General features: G+C 38.9%; 1 protein-coding gene across 14 annotated transcripts in view; it reads right to left on the reverse strand.

Moving 5' to 3' along the window:
* Positions 1–14194, reverse strand: part of ci (cubitus interruptus) — a 585789-nt gene that overhangs the window by 478431 nt on the left and 93164 nt on the right. For all 14 annotated transcript variants that reach the window (XM_067094922.1, XM_067094920.1, XM_067094918.1 and 11 more), the window contains one exon: positions 4842–4922. In XM_067094922.1, coding sequence (XP_066951023.1) covers positions 4842–4860 — 19 coding nt within the window. In that variant the 5' untranslated portion in view covers positions 4861–4922. The remainder of the gene's footprint in view (positions 1–4841; positions 4923–14194) is intronic.

Raw genomic sequence — 14194 nt, forward strand, 5'->3', positions numbered from 1 at the left:
CAATAATTCGGAGGACCGCGTAGCCTCTTCCTCAAATACCCACATGACCGCATATCCGCTCATGACGGCATGATTAAACGGTCGGCGACGGGAATTACTTATGTGATTATGTGGCCCAATAAAACCTTCTGGGGCACCCTTTGTTCCTTCACCTGGACCTGTCAATGCGGGGATTTACGGATGACCGGATTTATGAAGTGGGTCAATATGTACTCTGGAGATTACGCCCAGGTTCAGACGGTGCCCTGGAAATGGACAAGTAACCCACATATTTCTCTTCTCTCTCTCTCTCTCTCTCTCTCTCTCTCTTTTCTATTATGCCTTATGCCCTAAAAAATTATCATTTGAGACATTTTTCTCTCCTGTCCAGTCCCTTATATAAAAATTATATAGGCTTGTCGCCTCTTCTTGCTTACAGAGATATATTAAAAATTCTCTCTCTCTCTCTCTCTCTCTCTCTCTCTCTCTCTCTCTCTCTCTCTCTCTCTGTATTATGCCTTATGCCATAAAAAATTATTATCTGAGACACTGTTCTCTCCTGTCTAGTCCCTTATATAAAAATTTTATAGGCTTATCTCCTCTTCTTGCTTACAGAGATAATTAAAAATTCTCTCTCTCTCTCTCTCTCTCTCTCTCTATTATGCCTTATGCACTAAAAAATTGCTATTTGAGACATTGTTCTCTCCTGTCCAATCCCTTATATAAAAATTATATAGGCTTACTGCCTCTTCTTGCTTACAGATACATTAAAAAATCTCTCTCTCTCTCTCTCTCTTTCTATTATGCCATATGCTCTAAAAAATTATTATTTGAGACATTGTTCTCTCCCGTCCATCCCCTTATATAAAAATTATATAGGCTTATCGCCTCTTCTTGCTTACGGAGATATATTAGAAAATTCTCTCTCTCTCTCTCTCTCTCTCTCTCTCTCTCTCTCTCTCTCTCTCTCTCTATTATGACTTATGCCTAAAAAATTATTATTTGAGACACTGTTCTTTCCTGGCCATCCCCTTACGTAAAAATCATATAGGTGTCTCCTCTTGTCGCTTACACAGATATGTTTAAAAATTCTCTCTCTCTCTCTCTCTCTCTCTCTCTCTCTCTCTACGTGTCTATTTGTCGGTCTGTCTACCTGTCCTAGAAGCGCCTTTCTTCCTGCCAATCTAATGGTAAAAGAAAAATAGATTCTTGTCATTTATCATTTAAAGGTTTTCTTTGTAAATGATTTCATTCAGCTTTTCGGTTTACCTTATGCTTTATCAGTTCCGAGTGTGTGTGTGTGTGTGTGTGTGTGTCCTCCTAGTGGTACTTCATTATGAGTATGGTAACGATAACTGTTCCTCAACTGGTATTTTTTATATAAACAGCAAAGGAAAAGCAGCATCTCATAACCTATATCAGGCATATAACTACAGAAGACCGCAAAACAAAACAAAAAACTGACTACAAACGAATGCAAAAGAAAAAGATCTGAGGTTAAAAAACAAAATCCAAAATCTACAGGCATAAAAATCAGCGGACTTCGTTCAACTCTAAAAGGGAACAATTCTTGAACAGCTGTCAAGATTAATCGAGATTGTGTTGCATTTCTTAACGCCTAATACCCACTCATTGATGGTGTCTGAAATTAAGTATGTGAAGACTAGTTCTTTAAAGAAAAAATACTGTTAACTGACGAACACAACCCAACAATATGAGAAGTGGGAGGAAGTAGGGAGAAGGGCAAAAATACTTTTACCAAATCTTTCTATGACTAAATTTAATTATGTGAGAAGAAAGGGAAAGAGTGTCACAGATTTTGACTAGAGCAAAGCAAAATAAAACAAGATATGAATAACACAACCGGACAACGTCACCAGAAGAGATCAAAAGAAACCATGTTTGCTATGAAGGGAGGAACTGTTGGTTAATTGCTGCCAACCTCAAATTTCTATGAAATAAAAAGATAAGTGAATTCTACTTAAGTGATCTCTAGAAGTTGAAGTGACATGTAATAATAATAATAATAATAATAATAATAATAATAATAATAATAATAATAATAATAATAATAATCTTTATTTTTAATATACATTGGCTGTTCTACAAATTAAAGTCACAAATAAGCACGGTGTTACACACAATCAAAACACACAATGACAACATTCTCAAACTGTACTAAATACAACAAGATCAGTAGATAAAATCAAAGTGCAGTAAGTGAGAACAAATAAGATTGAAGCTGGCCTTGTGCCAGTACCACCTCACGCTCCGAAAGCATCCCGTAAACCAAAGGAAAGACAAGGGCTACCACAGAAACGGGTTGAGAAATTTCTCTGCGTGTTAGGCAGGAAGGTCGAGCACCAGTACATAAAAGAGACTTATTAGCCGGTATTATCTGCATGGCGATGGAATTTCTGCACTGATCGCGAGTTAACAGCTTTGGAAGGAGAGGACATTAAAGTCCAAGAGGTATTCGAGTGCAAAAGAGACGGCTCAGTCGGGTCAGCAAGAGCTCTCTCTCCTGACGGGGCTGCTTTGTAAATGTATGAGGCAATGTCGAACCTGAGAGAAGTTTTTCATGGTTACCTTACTGTAGCTCAGCAGTTGTAGGATGAATAATGGGGCCACTGACTGGCGTCCAGTTTTTCATTGCGTTCACCCCTTTTAAGGGAAGCTGATTTTATATATATATATATATATTTATATATATATATATATATATATATATATATATATATATATATATACATATATATATATATATATATATATATATATATATATATATATATATATATATTATATCTTATATTATATATATAATATTAATTGACTTTCTTATATTCACAAATATTAAGCCATAAACTTGTTTCATATCGAATTCACTGTACTTCGGGAATAAATGACACCCGAGAGAGAGAGAGAGGATAAAAATTAAAGTTACTAGAACAGAAGTTCAGAGAAAAACCTTTTACCTGGATTCTTGTGGGTTTATCGAGATAATATACCTTCAGAGAGAGAGAGAGAGAGAGAGAGAGAGAGAGAGAGAGAGAGAGAGAGAGATATTCTGTCGGCGCGTGTTTTCTCCAATCTAATCCGGATATGAACACGTTATAATCACATTCTTTCCCGGATTATCAGACTACGGTCGGATCTTGATTATATAATCCCTGCGGGAGAAGACCGTACTTTGAATATATCCGGACAGAGTGAAAGGACCTTCGGCGGTAGTGAAGGGTCTTTTGAAGGATATGTTTGACCAAAGACCTGAATTCAGATTACCTGAGAGCCGCCCTAAGACCCAGATGTATAAAGACCAGTATGTTGTAAGGTGCCTCCGACCCACACGGGCGGCGGGCTGAGTAGACCAATGGCCCCCGAGATCTCAGAGAGGTATTATAGCAGTACCATTATTCACTAGGTTATATATCGCTCCTTTGATGGGAAATGTGGATGATGATGATAGCGATGATGGTACTTTTGACGACGAAGATGAGATGATGATGAAAGAAAGTCAGTTTTAAGGAGGTTAAAAAAAGTTAAAATTCCCTTAACGAATCTAGACATTTTTTTCACCTCGGGCAACCATACTTAAAATCTATTGCGAAAACTAAATTACTGTCATTCGCTTCGTTAAAAATTCGGCATAAAACAGGTAATACCGAGGAACCACAGAAGTCATGAGACCCCAAAACAAATAAAATTTTATCACTGAAGTTCAATGGAGGATTACTGTGTGCGGTGGATAATTTCTGACTAACAAAGAAGGGAAAAAGAAGTGAAGAAAAAAATTAGTTACAAAATTATGGGATTGAAAAATAAGCTTCGGCCATCATCGAATGCCAAAAATCAGAAGTCTTATCTACTTTTGGCTAAATGTGAACGCCTATAATCTCTCACTGACTTTATGGCTTGTCAATATCCTATAAAGCCCTCAAAGAGAGCAAAAAAATTAAAAGTTTCACCTCAAAATCAGAAGATTAAAACCTCCTTCGACACACAGTTACCCATTCACAAAATACTTTCCTTTTAGTTTTCTGTAAAAGAAAACTTGTTACGGCTTTGTTCTTCGTCCGCATTTTATTCTGTCAGCCCTTTTTCTATCCGCCTTCAGTTCTTAAAAACTACTGAGGCTAGAGGGCTGCAAGTTGGTATGTTGATCATCCACCCTCTAGTCATCAAACACACCTAATAGCAGCCCTCTAGCCTCAGTAGTTTTAATTTCATTTAAGGTTAAAGTTACCCATAATCGTGCTTCTGGCAACGATATAGGGTAGGCCACCAGCGGGACGTGGTTAAAGCTCCATGGGCCGCGGCTCATACAGCATTATACCGAGACCACCGAAAGATAGATCTATTTTCGGTGGCCTTGATTTTACGTTGTAGCGGCTGCACAGAAAACTCAATTGCGCCGAAGAAATCGGCACAATTTTTACTTGCTTTAGATAGTTTATAATTTTGTATATCTTGAGGCTGTAGAAACAGATATGGTGGTAAACGAGCAAGGATAGGAAAATGAGACATTATTACTAGAATATTTTTCCGTAAACAATAGAAAACCGTTTACATTTACGGAAAATGAGTTCATGAACTTTTTTTTTTTATAAAAACAGCAACCGCTGCAAACAAACAACTACTGAAGGTGAAAGATGAATGAAAAAGACAAGCGACCCTTTGTCTTAAAGAACTTCTGTATCAACAATAACGAAACAGAAACCGCCACTGGTCAGCTAAAAGAAGTTTCAAATCCCGCCTAATAAATCCAGCCATATTTTTGTCTGGCATGGCCGTCGTAAATCACGGGGATATTATTTCACTGAAGATAAAAGATCACGGCACTGGGCCCGAGGAATACTTACCATAATGGGCGGGGTCCATGGCTGAGGTAGATGGAGGTTGTGAACGCCCACTTCTTTGCGATCTACATGGTCACTTTACTCCTGTTGGGAAGAAGATACATTCGTTATTAAATAACAATCGTAAGGCAAGATGCCGAGGCTTTTTGTGCGTCTGTTTAGAAAGAAATGTGCAGGATTTACGCTCGCGCGTATCCAGTTCGGGTTCCAAAAGCTACTCTCTCTGAATAGAAATGCAAGAAGCTTCTTCTTCATTTCCTCTTAATCTCCTGGATCCAACTGTCTAAGATTGCACTAAGCAAAGAGTATAGGAAGAGCAATAAGAAGTGGGTTCCTATTTCATACTGGGTTCTATTTTTTCTAACTGTAATTTTACAGTTAAAGTAAATTATCAAAGGAGTATCCGAAGAATTATTCTGAAGCACTGAAAACCCATTAAGAAGTTTCATCAGCCCACAAATTTCCCTGTGAAGAATTATATGTTGAGAAGCCCATTTAATGGTAAGTGAACATAAATTCCATTCCCTTTTAACCCCTTACAGTCTTGGCTGCAAATGGACCTGGCAAGCCTCCTGCAACCAGCAGCGAAATGTTACTTGCTGCGCGAAAGCACTCACTCGCACACTATTAGGCAAGTCTTGAAAGCGGCCGAACCCAGCAGACCAATTTCGAAAGATCAGCAGAACAGATAAGTCCTCTGAGCAGTTGAGACACATAAATGACTTTCCTAACAGATCGCCGAGACTTCGGGTGTCGTAGCGCCTTCAACAGACACCATCTGCAGTTTTCAGCGACGAAAACGCGGCGAAACAGCAGTAATAACACAGATGCACCGAACAGGTGTCGACTCATAAATTAAGACCTCGGAAAGGCAGGTACGCAACATCCTAACACTGCAATCTGCATAGACGCTACGACCCCACTACAGCAATGGACCCCGTTACATGGAATTTCCCCTCCCCCAATTTTGCCATTTTGATGCAAATTTCACTTCTGTAAAGAGAAAGCGGCTGAATCAACTTACGTTTTTTTTTATCTTCCTTCGTTTTTATTTTTTTATGTTGAGGCCTCTGCAGTTGCAGTTCCACTACACCCTCATACATAAACGGAAGATGATTTATAACAACCCTTCCCCAAGACTGTGTGCTAGAAGGAATGAATATATAAATCTAAATGGCACATTTGCAGCTTGCAAAGGTATGACTTCAGAATTTTTCTTCTTCTCTGAACATCATCGAAGGCCACTGTTTGGTGTCACTTTACAAGATCAAATTAATCAGTCAGTCAACTGATTCTCCTCTGGGTTTTTAAAGCCGGATATTACAAATTGCAATCCAACTGCTTCTGCAACCAGAAATGCTGGTCTTAGCAAGTGACTAAAATTCTCAACTAGCCTCTAGTTTCGACACAACGCCTTATGTATAGTAAATATTGTTTTGAACTGAATATAGAATTTAGGCCAAAGGCCAAGCACTGGGACCTATGACGTCATTCAACACTAAAACAGAAATTAATAGCAAAAAGGTTTGAAAGGTGTAATAAGAGGAAAACCTCGCAGTTGCACTAAAAATCAACTGTTAGGAGAGGGTGGAAAGTAAAATGGAAGAAAGAGAATATGAAAGGAAGTACAGTAAAAGGAATGAAAGGGTTGCAGCTAGAGGCCGAAGGGACGCTGCAAAGAACCTTAAGTAATGCCTACAGTGCACAGCATGAGGTGCACTGACGGCACTACTACCCCTTGGGGCGTAAATATTGTACCCAAAACATTTGTTCATTAACTATCAGTTTAAAATGATGAAGGAAAATAATCGGTGTCAATAACTTGTCACCTAAGCGCACCCACGTAAACTCCTTCAATGTGTACCCTACACGATCAAATAGTTGGCCCAATGCTAAAAATTCTGATCGACTATGACCCCCCCTAATAACACAATAAAATAATACAATTTCATTACGCATACATGAAGAATATACTTGCTTATTTAGAATGAATTCGATCCTCATTAGGAAACATAACGCTTACATAAAAAGCTAAGATTTTCTCACAAAGAAAATCTGAGGAATTCGCTTTGCGTTCAAAAAAAAAATTATAGTTTGACTGCCATTCGAAAACAGGCGTCGATTTCGAAAACGTTAGAGTTCATTCACTTGAACGAGGTATGAGTGTTCACATCTTAAACCTCAGCTTTCAGGAACCTGGCTTGCACTAATTAGCACAACAAGGAAACCCGTTTTAGTTTTCTGTAAAAGAAAACTATTGTGCCGGCTTTGTCTGTCCGCCCGCACTTTATTCTGTCCGCCCTCAGATCTTAAAAACTACTAAGGCTAGAGGGCTGCAAATTGGTATGTTGATCATCCACCCTCCAATCATCAAACGTACTAAATTGCAGCCCTTTAGCTCAGTAGTTTTTATTTTGTTTAAGGTTAAAGTTAACCATAATCGTGCATCTAACAACGATACAGGACAGGCCACCACCGAGCCGTGGTTAAAGTTCCATGGGCCGCGGCTCTTACAGCATTATACTGAGACCACCGAAAGACAGATCTATTTTCGGTGGCTTTGATTATATGATGTACAGAATACTCGACTGCGCCGAAGAAACTTCGGTGCATTTTTTACTTGTTTATTATTATTATTATTATTATTATTATTATTATTATTATTATTATTATTATCCGTTAAAATAGTTCGGATCTTAGTAGTACTTTCAGGAGACCTTCGATGGTGACAATTTGTAAAGTTAAATAAGCACGAGTGCGTTCAATTCGCTAAATCCTTATGAGGGTAACACGATTCGTACAGGGAAATTCAAACATGACTTCCTCGATATTCTTACATGAAATATCTATAACTGTATCAACAAAAGCATCCGACTTAAAACGATAATAACATCCCGCTGGCAATGACCAAGAAACATCCAACATCCAGTTACGACCGAAACTGTTTGCTGCAAGTATACGAGGATGTTTGCATAAACATAACGGATTTCCATAATTTTGGGGAGGCTATGAACTAAGCATTTATAACTCAGCCGAAGAGGTCAGGAACCTGATGGATTATAGGTATAGTTCGGAAGAGATTTTCTAACCGCACAGTTCTATATACTCGTATTATTTGTAAAAAAAAAAAAAAAAAGTGCTGAAATTTCTTCGGCGCAATCGAGTTTTCTGTACAAAGTATAATGCTGTATGAGACTCTCAGCCACGGCCCATGAAACTCTCAGCCGCGGCCCATTAAACTTTCACCCACGGCAAGGTGGTGGCCTGCGTTGTTGGCGCCATAGTGGTGCCAGACGCACGACCATCTAACTTTAACCTTAAATGAAATAAAAACTACTGAGGCTAGAGGGCTGGAATTTGGTATGTTCGATGACTGGAGGGTGGATGATCAACACACCAATTTGCAGCCCTCTAGCCTCAGTAGTTTTTAAGATCTGAGGGCGAACAGAAAAGTGCGGACGGACAGACAGGTAGCCATCTCAGTAGTTTTCTTTTATAGAAAACTAAAAATAAATAAAAAAAATCTGAATGTTCTGTTTATCAATTATCTTTATCCAATATCTGGAATGTAAAAGTGTTCTTGCAAAGTGCTGCTGGATTCATAAGATTTATCCGCATACCTACTGTTTTCTCTCGAAAATGTTCTGGCTTCTATTAGACTGGCGTCACATAAGCAAAGGCCATTCTCTGTAAAAACGACTCCCAAGACACTTCAAAATGCATGTGTTTAAAATAGCACCATTAATCATGAACGTTGGCATGAGGTCCACAGTAAATAGCCTGATCAGAAATCAGGTCGACGGGCCAAACAGATGCTGCTCTCTCTCTCTCTGAGGGGATTTGCATATGCAATACGTCTAGAAACTGGCAAATATTTACCATGAAAAAAAAAAAAGTGCTTGCTTCTCTCGAGCTCCATTTTTATGTCAGGGTATATAACGGAATTTCGAAGATTCTGACAACAATGGTCACGCAAATGTTCTAAACAGGTGTAGTTTTACTTCAGGGATAAGAAGAAAGGATCATTACAAGACCATGTTAATGACAATCGTCATCAGTAAGATAAAAATAAAAATAATAGAAAAAAAAACACAGGAATCCACAAAACCAACATTTGGAGATTCCGCCCCATTGAAACGAAAACGGAAAAGTAACCCCGTTCCACCAAATAAGAAAAGACAAACAGGAAAAAGGAGAATGAGAAATTAAGACTGGAAAAGAAGCCCTGCATTTCTCCCGATATGTGGCTACAGCAATTTGCATCAACAATTATCCGCAGAGGGGCGTAACACCGCAGATCGCTCCCGATTTCGAAGAGGCCTTTAATTACGGGGAGAATAAGGTCTGCTTTGCCGTAATGAATGGAAGGGCGGCATAGGCCTTCTGACGGCGGCATCACGACAAAGGCTAAGCAAATCAGCCACAGGGGACGAAAGCTGCTGCTACCTTTGGATTTGCATCTCTTTCTAAAGTCTTCCTTTTATCTCTGCCCTCCATTCTGTACGTACGATTTCTCTCTCTCTCTCTCTCTCTCTCTCTCTCTCTCTCTCTCTCTCTCTCTCTCTCTCTCTCTCTCTCTCTCTCTCATACAACACACTGCCTGGAGGAAAGGCACAACACAAGCAGAAATGCTCACCCTTGAATAACAAAGCAGAATGGTTTTACAAAGACTCTATGTTAAACAAAAACAAATTGAATTTAGATACCCTACATAGAGAGAGGACAAACAAATAAACAAATACGCAAAAACATGCATACATACATACAAACATACACACACGCATCACACAAATCAAAAGCATACAAGGCGCATGCCAATCTGACAACATAGCTCAGACTGCAACATACAAGACCGCACAGTGAGGGATCCTACAAATTGGAGCCTAACTCATTAACGGCAAATTTATTTCGATAAAAACAAAGTCAGAGCATTTGAAAGGTAAGATTAAATGCGTCATGCAATAAATTCACGGTGTTCATACCCCGGCGTCATTACCTGGCTCCACTTAACAAGCAACAGACACTCTGCAAAAAATAAGTCAATAAAGAAGTGGAAGCAATATTTATACGACTCCCAGACGAAAATTATGAATGGTGTCTCGTAACGAACTGGACTGATGAAGAAGAAGAAAGAGTTTAGTTACGAAAAAAAATGCTTACAAAATTATATTATCAGCTATAAGGTGTTAGTTACGGCTACTCTGATTCTGACGTTTCTTTAAATCTTTGAACGAAAAGCATAATCCTCTGATTCAGATACGAACATTTAATAACTATACTTTCATGAATAAGACATTTTCACACTAAATAAGAGAGATCTCAAGAATTAATCTGAAATTTCAGGGAAGAAAATCTTTCACCAAAAGAAAAAAAAAATAAACATATAACTATAATTTCATAGGTAAAATATAATTTCACTAAATAACCACTGAATCAATAAAGCACTTAATATTATCCATACATTCCCTGTAAGATTTCATCACAAAAACACCCCAGGCAATCTAAAATCATACATAAATACATGAGAAAAGTGTGTGTGAGAAAGAGAGAGAGAGAGAGAGAGAGAGAGAGAGAGAGAGAGAGAGAGAGAGAGAGAGAGAGAGAGAGAGAGAGAGAGAGTGACACGATCCCAACCGCAAAGTTCTGATTGATATGTGCATCTCGGCCCAATAAACTATTATGTTTACAGCTGGAAGAGCCACAACAAGGGGAGTTATGTCTTCGTAAATGGCCTGATATCCTTCCACGGTGTTTGGCAGTGGGGGTTCTGGGAGGCAGACATCCATGCTAAAGTAGTTATTTGATTGGCTATTGCATATATTTGAAGGTACATTGAGTTTCTGCGTTTAAAACCTAATGCGTGCATCTTGTGTGAGGCTTACAGTTCTCCACACACACACACACACACACACACACACACACACACACACACACAGAGAGAGAGAGAGAGAGAGAGAGAGAGAGAGAGAGAGAGAGAGAGAGAGAGAGAGAACAGGTGCTTGAATAGAATTCATGGTACCTTATGGTTATCGTAAGCTAGATCTAGATGCATCAATCCGAATTTTTAAAAGGTTATTCATATTAGCTCGTCATCAATAAATACTTATATGTTGTCAAATGGATTTTATCTAACTCGAATGATCTGGGGCGAAATTCACTCTTCAGGATGACTTGTAAATATTCTTATAATATAAATAAATATAATGTCAGATTATATACAGAGCATAATTAAAATTTCACGTTCATATTCGTCTTTCTCTTAACTAGCGTTGTTCAGCGTTTGATATGCGTTTGTTTTCAGATTCCAAAATGACATACATACCTCAATAAAAATATTCAAAATTGGTAACTTGGGCATTTTCTTCCTACACTATTCGGAAATGCTAATGGCAGAAATTGTTTATTAGAAGACGTTTGTTTACTTTAATGTGCCAAACCTGAGAATTACTGTAATTTGAAACCAATACTAATTCGTGATTCTCGAGACGTTTCTTTCGGAGTTCAAATATGAAATCTGGTTAAAAAAAAAAACTTTAACCTCTTATGTCATCCCAACAAGAATTTTAACAGCGTGCCATCACGGGCATCTCAGGCATTTATAAATAAACATGGAAAACAGAACCCACGAGCCTCTAATCACAGTTATGAATTAAGATGAGGATATGTCTAACGAATAGAGAGTTAGCGTTCATAATAAGTCCTGGTTGCTGTTGTTGTTTTAAAATAAGCTAGCCTTATGCCAGCACGGGCTCTTGGTGTGATGGTTAACCTCGAGGTAAACACTTACGAGCTGGGAGTTCTCTACGTTAAGGAAATCTTCTCTATTTCGGTACCTTTGGCTTCACAAGCTTCAGAAGCCCTATCCACAAACCACCCTCGCTACTATTCAGAAGCTCTTTCTCCTTCCACCTACTCCCACCTCTCTATAGTCCTCACCCCCTAGACCCACCTATCCCCCCTCCATCCCCAACCCACAAAGCCCCGCCCCCTCCCTTCCTCCTCATCATTCTTCTGGGACGGTTCGCGGCTGCCTTTGGACCTCCTCGTCTCGCATTCTTCCAACCAACAGGTTATTTTTCACTTGTCCTCTATCCGTTGCCCGAAGCCGATGTCTTTGTTCCCACGCTGCGAACAGCCTGAGGTCGAAGAGTTCTGAAAGCCTACTGGCCCACAACACCGAATTAACATTCGAAAAACAAAGATTTTCAACCATCTCGATCGGCGGCAGTGTGCCAGCCTCTTCTGGGCCAGTTTTCAGTTTCTTTCGGATTCCTTTGGGAGCGCCAACAACCTTTAGCCCGTCTATGTATGTTTTCTGCTTTATTCCTTTTACCTCTCTTGTTTTCTTTCGTCTCCCGTTGATTCTCCCTATGCTCATTCACGTTAGCCCGATTGTTTTCATTCGGTTCCGGCGAGTTCAGGAGTCAATAGAACATGCGGCCGATTGTTGACGAGATTTCGGGAAATGGACGCCCATTTTTCAGTTCCTATGAGAGTTAGCAACGAAGATTACAATTGGCAAGGTCAAGAGTGGAAGACCTCAGGCCAAATAAAATAATGCAATGCATAAAATGAAAATTCTGATTTAGACTCAGGCGCAAAGTAACCGTTTGTTCGTGTAGCTGATTGCGTTGGGCTCCTTCTTAACCATGAAAATATTAATGTACATATTTTAGCTCATGACCGTAGACAAATACAGATAGGAAACCAGAAAATAATGTAATTTTTAGTCGTTTTCTGAAGTGGATTGCTTTTACTATGCCATCAAAATACAGAAAACATGCACATGCATAATTCGAGTTGTTTATTTAACAGACTATTGGATAAAAAATATCGACCATACAGCAACAACTACAGCGACAGTAATAATAATAATAATAATAATAATAATAATAATAATAATAATAATAATAATAATAACTTTAGTCCATGGCCATATACTATTAGAAGAGAAGATAAACCATAAGCATTACTAAATACCTTTAAAAACTATGATGATGATTTTGATTTCAGAGAAAACGAACTAAAAAAACACACACACACACAAAACGACCAAACTAATGGAATCCAATATATGGCAGCGGAAGTGGTATTGAATTGTAAAGACCAACGAGCGAAAAGAGATTTCGAATAAAAAAATGAGAAAAAATTGAATTGAATGGGTTTTTGTGGGAGTATGAATGAAGGTGCACATTACTTCCATCTTGGAGACTTTGGGAGAGCGAATGAATCGAGGCCCAGGAAATACTTTCTAGACCGTGGTAAAGGGTAACGAATGACAATAAAAAATAGAGAGAGAGAGAGAGAGAGAGAGAGAGAGAGAGAGAGAGAGAGAGAGAGAGAGAGAGAGAGAGAGAGAGAGTTTGAATTAAGAATATATAAAGAGCAAAGCTTTAAAGACGCTATGAACATGTTGAGAGAGAGAGAGAGAGAGAGAGAGAGAGAGAGAGAGAGAGAGAGAGAGAGAGAGATTGAATTAAGAATATATAAAGAGCAAAGCTTTAAAGACGCTATGAACATGTTGGAGAGAGAGAGAGAGAGAGAGAGAGAGAGAGAGAGAGAGAGAGAGAGAGAGAGAGAGAGAGAGAGAGAGAGAGAGAGAGATTGAATTAAGAATATATAAAGAGCAAAGCTTTAAAGACGCTATGAACATGAGAGAGAGAGAGAGAGAGAGAGAGAGAGAGAGAGAGAGAGAGAGAGAGAGATTGAATTAAGAATATGTAAAGAGCAAAGCTTTAAAGACGCTATATGAACATGTTGACAGAGAGAGAGAGAGAGAGAGAGAGAGAGAGAGAGAGAGAGAGAGAGAGAGAGAGAATTAAGAATATATAGAGCAAAGCTTTAAAGACGCTATGAACATGTTGAGAGAGAGAGAGAGAGAGAGAGAGAGAGAGAGAGAGAGAGAGAGAGGAGAGAAGAGGAGGTAAATAGGAGCAGAAATATATTTGCGGGCTGCTCCAGGAGCAAGAGCCCGTGCCAGCACAAGGCTGGCTTAATCTTAAACAACATTATACAAATCTAAATTCTAAAGACGTAATGTATACGTTGAGAGAGAGAGAGAGAGAGAGAGAGAGAGAGAGAGAGAGAGAGAGAGAGAGAGAGAGAGATGAGGACAGCTGAAGTACAAATAAATAAAAATAAAAAGCTAAGTTTTAAGTACGCAATGAATACGTTAGAGAGAGAGAGAGAGAGAGAGAGAGAGAGAGAGAGAGAGAGAGAGAGAGAGAGAGAGAGAGAGAAGCGTCACAAACAGACAAGAGAATGCTGGTAAATAGGTCTTTGGGGAGAGGCTAAGTCCAGGTAAATATAGTCCACCTTAATAAAGAGAAAGAGAGGAAGTACTTAGGATAAATAAG

This window comes from Macrobrachium rosenbergii, chromosome 51, assembly GCF_040412425.1.
Source record: "Macrobrachium rosenbergii isolate ZJJX-2024 chromosome 51, ASM4041242v1, whole genome shotgun sequence".
Taxonomy (NCBI): domain Eukaryota; kingdom Metazoa; phylum Arthropoda; class Malacostraca; order Decapoda; family Palaemonidae; genus Macrobrachium; species Macrobrachium rosenbergii.